The sequence below is a fragment of the Monomorium pharaonis genome, chromosome 5 (genome assembly GCF_013373865.1).
Source record: "Monomorium pharaonis isolate MP-MQ-018 chromosome 5, ASM1337386v2, whole genome shotgun sequence".
In the NCBI taxonomy this organism is placed as follows: domain Eukaryota; kingdom Metazoa; phylum Arthropoda; class Insecta; order Hymenoptera; family Formicidae; genus Monomorium; species Monomorium pharaonis.
The window spans coordinates 26,715,379-26,731,396 of NC_050471.1; the positions used below are offsets into that span (position 1 = coordinate 26,715,379).

The window sequence follows — 16,018 nt, forward strand, 5'->3', positions numbered from 1 at the left end:
ATTTGATCATTCTTGAAATATGTTAAATTATAATAAATAAATTATATCTGTTTTACATTACTTTGATTGTATCTATATGATGCAGTATTTGACAGAGCGTCTTTATCTAATATATAAACATCATGATATGTATTTGAGAGATTATGTTGTTCAGAGGATCTAATTCTACAATTAATATCAATTAATATTTTATATTTAAGGGCAATCTAATATGCAAGAAATACGCAAAAATTGAAATATTATATCATATAAATAAAAAAATTATAGATAAAGCAAAATTTACGTAAATGTCGTTTTTGATAAAATTATTTTAACTGAAGAATATGACATTTATAAAAATCATTTTTTATTATAAAATTAATCATAAATGATTTATAAAAACAATAATTATGAATAAGCCGACATTATAAACAAAAACAAAGACGAGTTCTCTGTTGACTAATATAAATTATTCTTTTATATTTTAGTGATAAAGAAAATATATTTATTAATATAAATTTAACATAATACGTCATATATGCTAATTGAAAGATATGTATTTTTTCTGCACGATATTTACATATATGCATAAAATTGTAACAAAGAGAATTTGTCATCTTCATAAAAATTATTAACATTTATAATTTATTATACTTTTGCATTAACCTTAAAAGCTTTAACAATTCCAGTTTTTTAAACAGAAGTCTTTAACTCAAAGTTGCAAAAAAATATATATATACTATATATATAAAATATAAAATTGTTTCCATTCACTTCTTTAATTTTTCTGCCCTCGAAAATACGACACACATATGTAATAAATAATGATATCAGCTTCAGATTGAACTGCAATTGGACTTCGATTTAAATTCAAATATAGCTGGGCAATTTCTATTGATAAAACCGTGCGAACGGCAGATCGAGGCTGGCTGTTTCGCAATCGTGTTTGAAAGCACATCTCTTATCTTGTCATCGACATCGGCCACTGAATTTCACAAAGCTAATTGCTCTAAATTAATAGCCTTCGAATTTGAGCCTTGCATTGATAAATCTTTACATTGAAAAAGAAATCTTTACTCGCGATTAGATAATTTTTTGCCTCGTTTTATCTTATTATCCTTGATTTTAATCGCTTCCTACAAGGTGTTAACAATGATTATGACGGTGTGATCATAATTCAGGTCATTGGTTTATTATCCATGAAATCTACACATGGTGTAAGATCGAGATCAAATATAGTAAAAATTTGATCCAGAATTTTTTAAACTTAATAATGAATAAAATGTAATAAGCTCAATAAAATGCAATGATCTTCGAAAATTGATTCGCGCATATTAAGTGATATATTAACATCTAATTAAAACTTATATTGCAAAATTTGTAAACGTTAATTTTACATTTTGAAAAATAATTTTGACGAAAATGAGTTAATTATTATTGGGTGAAATTAAAATTAAGTAAAAAATATATAAAGGTATTGAAAATAGTTTATTAGAAATTATCTTTTGTTATTATTTATATAATGCTCAAAAATTTTTATTTCTTGCAAGTGTCACATATCAATTGTTATAAATTCTTTTTCAAGTTTGTGTATTTTAATATTACCTCACTCGTTTCTGTTTCTTTAAACACAAGAGTTATAACAATTATAGTTAAAAAAGTATGTTTTTCTACGAAAGTAACCTCGAAAAGTTTTCCCCCCAATTACATCACCAAAAATTATGTAAAACCGGCGAAGCGTCTCCATTTCACGTGCATATCACAAACTCACTCACGTTGTTTTGATACAGGAACAGATAACACGATAGCGATCTGCGATTATCGGATCTCCATCGATAAAGATCGGAGATTATTTTACTGTCGAATCGGAGAAATTATCTTCGTATTAGCGGGGAGGAAAAAAAAATTCGCGAGAATTCAGTTCACTGACCTACGACGTAGTCCGCTTGCTTCATCATGGCCGATTGCGTCGAATCCATAACGGGGCTGATGCCACCACTCGCGACTGCGTCCTCGCCACGTCCTATTCTCACCCCCGTCCCGAGGATGTTATCCCCGGAGAGACTCGCTAGATGATGGTGCTCGGTCTCCGACTTCACGATCACCGCTGATGTGGCTGTGAACAGAATTAAAGTTCCGATGATGTAGCATTCGTTCGTAAAATCGACGATGTAAGACTCGCCGAAAGTTCTTTCGCGTTCAGAAAATATACAGCGGGTGCAAAAAGTATCTGTACGTTTCTCCGAAACTTTTTACATTCACGATAGAGTTTTGAAATTTCGTGGGATAATTTTTCTACGTAGATTTATTTTCTGCAAATTTTATCACGATAAGATTTGAACTTCCGTTACGTTTTGGATTAACGTAATTAAATGTAAATTCCTATTTTTAATCAAGAGTTATATTCTAGCGGCTAAAGCCTGTTATAATTAATATAAATTCCGAGTTGTATTAAATATTAGATAATCATTTATTTATTCCAAAATTGAAATAGGAACAAAAATAATTGAACTGCTTTATGGCTCAAAATTTTGAAACTTTAAAACAAGCTATTTTTTATCAATTTTTGGAAACGATGTTACAAATCAAATTTCACCAGCATATCAAGTTTCCAAAATGAGGAAATGTGCAAAAAATCGCACGTTAAAAAAGGCAAACCGTACGATTTAATCTTTTTTTATATAACATTTTATCTAAATTTTTTTGCTATTTTAACAAAACTCTATTTAAACTAATAATATTTAAATTCTAGCATGTTAAAAAGTAAGATTACGAAATAAAAAGAAGTGCCTTTTACAAGTGGTCAACAATAACATTTATAACAATATAATTTTCTAATTAGAATTTCAATAACGTAATCTTTTTTACAAAAAGACTTCACATGACAAACAAATAATTTTTTCCATATTGAATCTCAATTCTTATTTGAAGAAACCTGATGTGTTTGTGAAAATCGGTTGCGGCATCGTTTTCAGTATCTAAAAATCTATAAGAAATACCCTGTCAATATAATTTAAACAAATATAATGAAAAAAAAATTTTTGTAAACTAATGCACATAATATATAATCTATATTATTTCCACGATACTTTTAATTACGTAGGTAAAAAATTCTTTTATTAGTTTATGAAAATATTATATTATATACAGCTTTTTTTATCCTACAAATACTATATTTAATATGCAATAGAGACAACGAATGCAAAAATGAATAAAAAGGTTTTACATTGTATTGAGCTCTTCCAACGCAATGGTAATATAAATTCCGACTGCAGTCGCGCGATCGATATTGACGATAACTTTGGGGATAATATATGCGCGATGTAATCCGGATTAGCGTTGCAGGACAGCAAATTCTGACACTGATATCTCTCGAAAGAGTAGCCGATAAAAAAAAACTAATCGAAAGAGTCGCTGAAAAGGGCCTCGGTAACCTCACGTATCGATCTCGACGATTCACCCTGCGGTCAAGGGGAGGAATAAGCAATTGGTCTGCGTAGGAGTGTTTTATTAACGGATCGATAGGGCTACAGTTTCTACGGGGGAAATCGCACGTTGTCACTCTCGAATCGCATCGGAGCAGCATCTTGATATTCCGTGTTCTGCTTTTTACAATGACAATTGCTGTATAAGCGTACGTTGGTCTACCCGATAGGCATTTAACTTCATTCTATTCTCATTAGACACTCATGTAACAATCGTGTCTTTCAGTGAGAAAAGACGTAGCAAATGAAGTTTCCTCTTTATAAAAATTAGTCTATAATTCCTTTTTCTTATTCGAATAAATTATTTCCTGATACGCTAAAAATATCGAAGCAGTTGTATTTTTTTAAACAGACGTATATTTAAAAAATATTTAAATACAATTAAAATTTAAATGTAATTATTATTGAAATATATATACATGCGAATATTTAAAAAATGTAATGCATTGTTATAATAGCTATTTATTTATAATATAATTATATCTAATTATGAATGATTTGTTACATAAATGGATTGATATATTGTATATACATGCGACACGCAATAGCGTGCATTAAAAGTAAAACGTTGATGCTTTTACGTTTGTTAAATTAAAATATGAATGCTCCAGTATTTGCAATCTACGTTTATCCTAATTACAAAATGATATCAAAATGTCACAAAGATAACGTAATATAGTATATAGATAATTAAAATATATATAAATTTTTTATCAATATCATTTATTTTCGATTCCTATTCCCTTCTAATAAATTAGAGAAAGATAATTCGATGAAAATAACAAATATTGTAAATCTCATTTAAAAATTATACGTGACTTATGCCTGATATTCCTGTTTGCTTCAGATAACTTGAAAAAATATTTTGACTTACGAAAGTAAAAGATAAGCGAATGATATACAACAAAAATTATTTGTATCAATTTTAATTGATAATCTTCAAAATAGTCACATATGAGTATTTGTACGCGCGTTAAAACAATACATTAAATTATCTGGATGTAAAGGACTCGTTCGATTCTGTTCAGAAAATTAAAGGACGCATATGCATGAGAAGGTTTCTATGTAGTTGTGTACATTCGTACATGATTGATACCGAGGACGTTGACCGACTCCTCGACGCGACTCACGTCTGATCTTGCTTTGTTTGACCCAATTTCTCTTGACGACGCTACAAACAGACAGTCAGATTTTCATTCATTCTTTCTGAGACGAGCGTCAGAGTAAGACGTTCATTCAGATTACAATACACACGTATTGTAAAGGTTTTCGTTACGTGCCACGTATCTCGTGCAAATTGGTTGCACATTCAAAGTAGAGACTTACCACGGCCAAGTACACTGCATAATCAGTTTCTGCAGACCCTACGGGTTGCTGAAAGATAGAGTTCGAGTTCAATTCCTGCAGTCACCACGACGAGCAGAAAGAGTGAGAGAGAGGGACATTCGACCCTAAATTCTACGGCCTATCGAGAGAGTGAGAGAGAGGGACATTCGACTCTAAATTCTACGGCCTGCTGAGAGAGAGAGACCAGGAGATCGAGCTCCAGGTACACGGAACCTCTGTAGAGAGTTTTCAATTGAGTTCTTGAGAAAGTTTTCATCCTGTTTCGGATTAGCACGACGGCGAACCGACAGGACAGAACTCAATTCAGAGGTTCCCATTCAGCTGTACTATTCAGCAATTATTCAGAGACATTTTCATACCGTCGTACTTTCGAACGTAATCTATTTAGATGCGTTCACATGTTGGCGTCACTATCAGACGTATTCAATCAACTGTTTAGAGACATTTTTTGATAAATGTTAAACATGTATGAATCAAAAGTTTCAGTGTAACCTTCTTCTGCATATGCGTTAATTACTTGAAATATTGTAAATTCATTTGAAATACTATTGATGTAAAAATCTAGAATCACTGTAATGTTCCGTAATTCTCATTACGCTTATCATTCTCAACTAATTTTATGATTCATTTGTAAATATTACGATTATAATATGATTGCATAAAGCTTATGGTATGGAATGCATGATTATTAATTTGAATAACCGTTTGACGTTATTGTATGAATAATTTTATAATTTATTAACCCTAGTAATTTCTGATTGTTGTGTATTCTTATATGTATTCTATTCTATATGTGTGTAATTCCATATGTGTTATTTACTATATTTGTTGTGAACGTCCGTCATTAACCGAATTGTCATAAAGTAATCAGAATATTCATAGATTATTCAGACTTGTCATAGATTAAATTTTATATTCTGCCAAAATTATTTTAAAGTTATTAAATTTTTCTGCCACCTTTATTTGACTCTGTAATCATTTTCAACCGGCGTGCTTGTTTATTAAACATTTTTTGGTCCTTCGAGCCGGATATATATAAAAAAAAAAAAAAAGAGAAGAGAACGGAGAATTATTGAAGATGAGGCTCAGCCACGTGCAAGCTCACATTGAGCAACAGTTTATTTTATCTAAATTCATAACGAAGGCATATGATAGTTTTGTTGGTGACGGATTGTCAGATGTTACTACGAATAGAGTAAAGTCTCGCTTGTCGACCTTGAAAGATGACTGGGAGCGTTTCTGCTTGGAACACAAGGCAATATTAGTAGCAATGCACGAATTAAATGACGATGATCGTCTTGTTATTCAAAGTCACGTATATTTTACTACAAATCTTTATTCTCAAACTCATGAATATTACGTTAATGTAGTTGACAAAATAAATTCTTTACTCGAGTCTGAGCAGGAAGGCGTTCCTAGTACACCGTCTACTCAGGTCGCATCATTCTCCTCTCCTGAAATTCCGGCATTCTTTCATCATGCGCGTCTCCCACGACTTGATCTCCCAAAATTTAACGGAACTCCGTCGGATTGGCTTTCATTTAAAGATTTATTTCAATCGCTTGTTATTTCAAATCCGACATTGTCATCCGTAGAAAAGCTTCAGTATTTGATAATCAGTCTCACTGGCTCCGCCGCCTCAATATTAAAAAATACAACGTTATCAGCTGAAAATTTTCAGAGATCATGGGATGCACTAAATTCATTTTATGAAAATAAACGTCTTCTCGTTCACGCAGCAATGAATTCATTGTTTTCAATCAAGCGCATGACGAAAGAATCTGCCGTGGAACTAAAGAAATTATATACACAAGTTATGCAAATTTACCGAAATTTCGAAAGTTTAGAACGCCCTGTCTCGACATGGGATGATTTTCTTATTTTTGTCGTGGTGCAACGTCTCGATTCCGAATCTGTTAAGGCTTGGGAGAAACAATTAGGATCATCCAAGGAGCCGCCTACTTGGCAACAATTTAGTGAATTTCTCATTTCTCAATTGTTAACTCTTCAAGCATTTGAAAATTCTCGATCTGGTTTACTCCCACTACAGCCAAATTCAAAAGCAGTCAAATCTCATTATCAAGGAAAGTCAACCGAAAATAAAGTAAATAGTTCATTCATCTGCCCTATCTGCTCATCAAATCATTATGTATCTAAATGTTTACAGTACACTTCGAAATCTGTTCCGCAAAAAGTCGCGCTTATCAACAAGCACAAATTATGCTTCAATTGCTTAGGAACGCATCGAGTCTCGGCCTGTCAAATAACAAAGCGCTGTCAGAAATGCGGACGGCGTCATCATACATCAATTCATAAAGAATATAATAAGTTTAATTCATCTAAACACGACACTACTAAAAAATCCGTCGAATCATCGGATAGTTCGACACCTTCAATTTCCTCTGAAGCTCAGACTCTTCATTCCAGTTGACTAAATAATAACATTCCGTGTGTTCTTCTTGCTACGGCGAGGGTGCTGGTTATATCACCTACCAAAGAAACCTTCGAAATCCGAGCCTTACTTGATCAAGGATCGGAAATCTCTTTGATTTCAGAACGTATCGTTCAGCAACTTCGACTTCCTCGAAATCACTCATCAATTTCTTTGGTAGGAATCGGTGCACAACATTCCAATAAAACTAAGGGTGTCACAACTATTAAATTAAGAGATCGTTTTAATAAGTTTGATTTTTCAATTCAAGCACACATTTTACGTAAACTTACTACATCAATTCCTTCTACTCAAATTAACAAACCAATATGGCCGCACCTAAAAGGACTGCAATTGGCAGATCCGAATTTTCTTTCCCCTCGGTCCATCGATTTAATTTTAGGCGCCGATATATATGGACATATTATTGAAAATAAAGTTATCAAGGGACCCCCACATTCACCCACTGCTCAATTCACAAAACTTGGATGGATTGTGTCCGGTCCAACAGACACTAACGTTTCTAGTAATACCTCGCACAGCTACCATGTATCTGTCGATGATGAACTTTACAGATTATTACATCGTTTTTGGGAAATAGATGAGATTCCTTCCGTAAACACTTCATCTTTATCTTCCGCTGATCAAGAGTGCGAAAATCATTTCGTATCTACACACAGTCGAGACGCTCATGGTCGATACATCGTTAAACTACCGTTCAAACGGTCTCCTGATCAGTTAGGCAACTCACGAAATAAGGCCGTTCGATTAAGTACAAACTTATCCAACAAGTTTTCAACTAATTCTGTTTACGCCCAGTTATATTCAAAATTCATGTCCGAATATGAAAGCTTAGAACACATGCAAATAGTCCCTGAATCTCAACCTGAACCTCAACCTGTGTATTACCTTCCCCATCATGGAGTTATGAGAGAGCACAGTCTCACCACCAAACTCCGGGTTGTTTTCAATGGTTCCAGTCGAACTACCTCCGGCGTATCGTTAAATGATCTTCTTCACACAGGAGCAAAACTCCAAACAAATCTATTTGATGTTCTCGTGTGGTTCAGGAAATTTCATTGTGTCTTTGTCTCTGATATGGAGAAGATGTACAGGCAAATCAAGGTTCATCCAGAAGATTGGAAATTCCAACGTATTCTGTGGTTCAATCAGAGCAACTGTCTTCGTACATATGAACTAACTACCGTCACATATGGACTAGCTTGTGCTCCTTTTTTGGCACTTCGTACTTTACTTCAACTTATTGAAGACGAAGGTCAAAACTTTCCTCGTGCCATTCCATCGTTGACAAAAGGGCGATATGTCGATGATGTATTTGGAGGCGCAGATTCCATCGACGAAGTTCAACCGATCATTACTCAATTAAATCAACTCTGCATGGCGGGCGGTTTCACTCTCCGAAAGTGGATAAGTAATTATCCTTCCATTCTTAAAGACATTCCAACTGAACATCAAACGAACCTTACATCGCTAGAATTCAAAGATAGTACAGTTTTTAACGCATTAGGATTATGCTGGCAACCAGCAATTGATGCCTTTCAATTTACCTTAAAACTTCCTTCTACAAAACACATTACGAAACGATCTATCTTGTCCACCATTTCAACATTGTTCGATCCCCTAGGTTTGCTATCTCCAATCACTATTAAAGCAAAAATACTCATTCAAGAATTGTGGGCCATTAAACTCGATTGGGATGACCATCTTCCTATGATGGTAACCAACAAGTGGACCACGTTTCTCAATACTCTTCAAGAAATGACTCATCTCACGTTTCCTCGTTGGCTTGGATGCAAGTCAACGGATAAAATCGAAATTCATGGTTTCTGTGATGCTTCCCAACAAGCAGCTGCTGCCGCTGTATATCTTAGATCTACAGATTCAAATGGCATCATTTCAATAAATCTTGTGGCTTCAAAGACAAAAGTCGCTCCATTAAAGAAACTTACGATACCCAGACTCGAACTTTCCGGAGCTGTTCTGTTAGTAAAGTTAAGTTCACACATATTGAAGGTACTTGAAATTGGAAATATTCCTATTTATCTGTGGACGGATTCTGCCATTACATACACGTGGATTAATAATCATCCATCTCGATGGAAAGAATTCGTTCACAACCGAGTGTGTTACATTCAGGAAACCTTACCTTCCGCACGTTGGAAATTTGTTCCGGGTAATGAGAATCCGGCTGATCTTGCTACCCGAGGATTGACTCCCATTCAATTATCGGAACACCCAACATGGTGGACCGGACCCCCATGGCTGTCACAAAATTCCTCAAAGTGGCCACAGCCACCCAAGGCACTTTCTGTTAACGAAAACCTTGAAGAACGTCCAGTTAAGATTTTCACAACTAATCTCACGCCTCCACCACTTTGGGATCTTGTTCATAAATATTCCACAGTAATGAAATTGTTCCGCATTACTGCCATTTGTCAGCGTGTACTTGCTCGAATGCGCAAGCATCCACAATCATCATTAACAATCCCACTAACCACACAAGAAATAGACAATGCACGATTTTTCTGGATAAAACATATTCAAAATTCTTCATTTGGTCAAGAAAAAAGACTCCTTTCGAGCGGACAATCATTGCCTAAATCTCATTCACTTGCTAGACTAACTCCCTTTCTTGACGCTACCGGATTACTACGAATAGGAGGTCGCCTTCAGGCCTCATTATTACCTCCGAACGCAAAACATCCTCTGATTCTTCCGAGAAAGTCACCGTTAACCTCGTTGATTATTTTAGACTCCCATTTACGAACAATGCATGGAGGAACACAACTCACGCTTAATTATATCAGAAACAACTATTGGATCGTTGGAGGGCGGGCTCCTATACGCTCTTTTATTTTGAAGTGTGTAAAATGCACTCGATATCGACAAAGTCGAGCTCAACAACTAATGGGACAACTTCCATCTGAACGAATCACACCTTCGCGTCCTTTCTTGCACTCAGGCGTTGACTATGCTGGCCCTTTCACTATAAAAACCTGGAAAGGAAAAAATGCCAAAACGTATAAGGCATATATGGTTTTGTTCGTTTGTTTTTCGACTTCGGCAATTCATCTAGAATTGGTCACTGATTATACCACCGAGGCATTTATTGGAGCATATAAACGTTTCACCTCTCGAAGAGGAATATGTGCGACGTTGACTAGCGATTGCGGAACAAATTTCACAGGAGCAGATTGCGAATTGAAAAGATTATTTTCTTCCTCAACAAAGGAACTAGGCGAGTTGGCATCCGTCCTAGCGAACGACGGCACTCAATGGAAGTTTCATCCTCCGGCTGCTCCTCACTTTGGAGGAAAATGGGAGGCTGGAGTTAAGTCCGTCAAATATCATTTAAAACGCGTAGTGGGAGATACATTGCTCACGTTTGAGGAGATGAATACGTTGCTAACTCAAATTGAGGCAGTACTCAATTCACGGCCCTTGAGTCCTCTTACGGATGATCCTGATGACCTTCAGGCCTTGACTCCTGGGCACTTTCTCGTGGGAAATGCACCTTCAGTCATTCCCGAACCATCGTTGGAGACAGTAAAGTCTTCACGACTTTCTCGATGGCAATTGACCCGTCAAATGTTGGATAGTTTCTGGTCGCGATGGTCCAGGGAATGTCTGCAGCGCTACTATTCTATTCATAAGTGGAATCAACCATCTCCATCTCTGTCAAATGGCTCCCTTGTGCTAGTCATTGACGAGCGCTACCCTCCGTCTAAATGGCCTCTAGGGCGCATAATTCAAACTCACCCGGGCCCTGATGGTCTTGTACGAGTCGTGTCCATTCGGACACAAAAATCAATTCTAAAACGACCAATTGCAAAACTCTGCCCATTACCTATCAACAATGATAGTCTCTAATTTGTTCATTAACGGAGGTTAATGAAGGCGGGCGGTAATGTTCAGAAAATTAAAGGACGCATATGCATGAGAAGGTTTCTATGTAGTTGTGTACATTCGTACATGATTGATACCGAGGACGTTGACCGACTCCTCGACGCGACTCACGTCTGATCTTGCTTTGTTTGACCCAATTTCTCTTGACGACGCTACAAACAGACAGTCAGATTTTCATTCATTCTTTCTGAGACGAGCGTCAGAGTAAGACGTTCATTCAGATTACAATACACACGTATTGTAAAGGTTTTCGTTACGTGCCACGTATCTCGTGCAAATTGGTTGCACATTCAAAGTAGAGACTTACCACGGCCAAGTACACTGCATAATCAGTTTCTGCAGACCCTACGGGTTGCTGAAAGATAGAGTTCGAGTTCAATTCCTGCAGTCACCACGACGAGCAGAAAGAGTGAGAGAGAGGGACATTCGACCCTAAATTCTACGGCCTATCGAGAGAGTGAGAGAGAGGGACATTCGACTCTAAATTCTACGGCCTGCTGAGAGAGAGAGACCAGGAGATCGAGCTCCAGGTACACGGAACCTCTGTAGAGAGTTTTCAATTGAGTTCTTGAGAAAGTTTTCATCCTGTTTCGGATTAGCACGACGGCGAACCGACAGGACAGAACTCAATTCAGAGGTTCCCATTCAGCTGTACTATTCAGCAATTATTCAGAGACATTTTCATACCGTCGTACTTTCGAACGTAATCTATTTAGATGCGTTCACATGTTGGCGTCACTATCAGACGTATTCAATCAACTGTTTAGAGACATTTTTTGATAAATGTTAAACATGTATGAATCAAAAGTTTCAGTGTAACCTTCTTCTGCATATGCGTTAATTACTTGAAATATTGTAAATTCATTTGAAATACTATTGATGTAAAAATCTAGAATCACTGTAATGTTCCGTAATTCTCATTACGCTTATCATTCTCAACTAATTTTATGATTCATTTGTAAATATTACGATTATAATATGATTGCATAAAGCTTATGGTATGGAATGCATGATTATTAATTTGAATAACCGTTTGACGTTATTGTATGAATAATTTTATAATTTATTAACCCTAGTAATTTCTGATTGTTGTGTATTCTTATATGTATTCTATTCTATATGTGTGTAATTCCATATGTGTTATTTACTATATTTGTTGTGAACGTCCGTCATTAACCGAATTGTCATAAAGTAATCAGAATATTCATAGATTATTCAGACTTGTCATAGATTAAATTTTATATTCTGCCAAAATTATTTTAAAGTTATTAAATTTTTCTGCCACCTTTATTTGACTCTGTAATCATTTTCAACCGGCGTGCTTGTTTATTAAACAGATTCTAATTTCAAAAATCAATATTCAACAAAATTACCAAGAGATACAAATTTTTAACATAAAACAATATATAACATTTGTATCAGATTTCCTGAAGGAAACGCACTCTAAAACACATCTGTATTTCTTCTCGTAGTACATACAATACCCCGGTGTACCCGGTACCTTATCTGACACGCGTTTGCCGAAGCTTAGAGCAGTGTCGGCCAAACCAAATATTATTAAACCGAAAGCCCCGGCGGTTTCCCCGACTTCGCCGGCGAATTAAACGGGATATCGCGCGATTTCCGTACATGGGAATCCGCGGATCGGTGGCGTGTCGACTTAACTTGCGCCGACTTTGCTACTAACGTACCGTTACGCGCGGCGCGGCTCCTGATTCCGCGCGCCGGTTTTTTTTCCGCCGATCTCTCGAGGGAGAGACGCGGCTCTCGCGAGGAGAGGCCGACCGACCCACATCCGGCGCGGCCGACCATAAAACACGTTTACGGCAACACGCGTACGTCGTTATCCCGCAAAAAAAGAACACCCTCGGGGGCAGAACGCTTTTTCCTCTCTCCTCCTCCCCCCCCTCCCCAATGTTAACACGTCATGCTACCGTTATTGCGCGAAACATATTCCGTGAGTTATTCTCCTTTCTCCGGAAAATTGCAAAATTGCGCGCGAAATTTCAGCCGCCGCGCGAAATCGCCGCGCGCTTTCCTCCCGGCAAGTAGCGGAATTGCGAACAAAGCGCTCGCCCAAGCCATAAGATAAGAGTAATCTTAAAGGCGATAAGGCGGCGATGCTGTAAAAGGATATAAATAGAATTTTATCTTTTGTTGCAGCTTATTACGACCTGAGAAATATCAAATTTTGACAACGGCGGCAGCAATTTCGTCAACGAGGCACAGAATAACAACTTGTTTTTACCCGCGTATTTGTTGCTGCTTAAAAAAAAAAATTTCACGATTACTTCACGTCGATTTTCGGTAACTCACCCTATCAGTAATCCCACCGGAGTTACCCGTCTTCTCCGTTAAAACAGCTTTTAAAAAATGAGATAAATTAAGCGAACTTATTATAGCGTTAGACATCTCGATTAAACTGGAGCAACTTGCGAAGGGAAGAAAGATAAAAATGGAAGAATATCTAATTAGTCTGTTAGAATCAAATATTTAATTTATTTCCCGTCGTGCTCGATATATTCTCCATCTTCTCCCGCGCTCCGTTAATTCGCGCGAGAAATGCAGAGTTTCGCAACTTTATTCCCTTCTTATTTTATCCCACTTTCCCCATGCAAAATTTATGAGGCGTATTATTCTCCCGCGAACCAAATTTCAACTTCCCGTCCCAAGTTTTCCGAGTATACACGCACGCAGTTGGTCGAAACTGCTAATGCCGACGATTCTACTACCGAATCATGCTAATATTTACCGGGGCGCGATTGGGTTTACCGGCAGACGTTTCCCTGGGAAATCCCTTGCTCCCCCACTTCTCCTTTGAAACTAATTTTCACTCGACGAAGAAACGACGCTTTCTTCGGCCGCCGCGCTACTCGCGAGCAAACGCCCCGGCGCGATGACTATAAATACGGCCGTTTACACAGAGTGCCCCAGAATCACCGAGTTAGATAATGAAACTGCGTTATGATCAATTCAGGGATAATTTTTCGGCAAACAGAGAGGAGAGGTAGGTCGAGAGGGATCCAATTTATCGATCGCGTACCCTTTTCCGTACCTCGAATACCGTGGCGTTATAATTAAATTGCAGAGTGCAAAGTTTTCCCTATTAAAATAAAATCTATTTTACATTAATTGAAAAATTTCATTATCTAGCTTCTACCACGAAGCGCTCGTATCTTATGTTAACAATAACTTCACCTATTTTCGATCTTAATTGCGCGAAAATTAGCTTGTCCCAATATAATCTTTCGATTCGGTCAAACAATTTTATAAGATTTTATAAGATGAAAGAAAGACACACAGGTCGTTTGAGGACACCTTATATTCGCACGGAGTGTGTTTATCCAAGCGTAAATAAAATGTTGAATTACGAACGTTGTGTGCGAATTATTAATGCGCCTCGATAAGAGAAGAGGAAACGCAAAACATTCATAAAAGCTAATATTAGCAAAAATTTTATCGCATTTTTATATTTTTTGGTAAAATACCAAATGTAGAAACTTGAGATATTTTTCCCTAAATGTCCATCTTAAAATCTTTACATCTTGAATATATTTTTACTTTCCGTTTACATTATTACATAATTATTTCTCATTATATAGTCAGAGAATGTTTAAAATTTTATTATATATCGTTTATTGTAATAAAAATTGTTGTGGTATAATTTAGGGAATTTGATAAATGTGAAAATATCAATTTAATCTTTGTAATTTCAAATATGTATATGCAATGTATGTAAAATATTCTGCAACAAATTTTATAAACATGTAAAAATTCAGTATAAAATTGCATGCCTATTAGCTACATAACATTAGTTATACAGTAAATTCCAGTTGGTCACAGAACACAAATTAGTTGGTTTTTACATCTTTAAAAATAACTGACTCAAAGCAAACTTACTCAAGCAAAATCGTATAAGTTTAAGGACTAATCTAAAACATGCTTTTTGCTTCCTGTTTCTTAATTTTTTACCTCTTCGCATATTGTTTTATCAAAATTGGCGAGATAAAAGTTAACAAACTCCGAAAAAAAAAACAAGAAATACGATAAAAGTTTGCGAAAAGGCAAAAAAGAGACCAAAAGCAAGAAAGCAAAAAGCGTATCACAGTAAAGTTTTAAAAAAGTTTTTAAAATTGAATGATACAGATTGCATCGTATTTAAATTACGCACACGTATTGTTCCGGTTTTCAATGTGATCCCAAAGTTTCTTCGCGATCAACCTTAAATTAAATTTGCAGCAGACGTAGTTGATCGTCTCCGCAACTTGCGTCTGTGACTTAAATTAATTTGCAGCAATTCCAAATTCGTCCAATGTGACGGAGCAAAAAACGGGAAGTTGAACTTCCAATGAAACTGAATTATTCAATCGTCGGTTATCGATATCCCGCGATGAAGGATTGCGAATGAACTTTTCCGTTAAAAGCTGAAAACGCTCTTTAACGTTCTTCCCTCGTTTCAAAGAAGCGTACTTAAAATTCAATTCACGCGATTATTTCGTCGCCTGTATACTTCACGTATAAGTTAATATTTTCCATAAAATCAGAGTTATCCATACGATGCAGCACACATTCAAATTTGTATTTTAGTTCAACTATATTTAGATACATTCATTCGCATTAAACACGCATCGCGGGGTATCGCGATGAAACTTAACCCCGTGTTTTTCTTCTTTCCGCTTTTTTGCCGGTCATATGTTACTTAGGTCAAGTGGATTACTTCTCGAGTAATTAACATAATCAATGTTAGAGCTGTCCCTCGGATATGTTTATTATTCTTTCATTCATCGAGCTTGTGGCACGTGAATACGCGAAGCGCGCACGCGATAGTCGTATGATCTCCGACGTAGTC

General features: G+C 36.2%; 1 protein-coding gene across 1 annotated transcript in view; it reads right to left on the reverse strand.

The window, feature by feature from the left end:
- Positions 1-16,018, reverse strand: part of LOC105833945 — a 49,885-nt gene that overhangs the window by 6,465 nt on the left and 27,402 nt on the right. Inside the window, exon 7 of the mRNA XM_028192450.2 lies at positions 1,910-2,095. Coding sequence (XP_028048251.1) covers positions 1,910-2,095 — 186 coding nt within the window. The remainder of the gene's footprint in view (positions 1-1,909; positions 2,096-16,018) is intronic.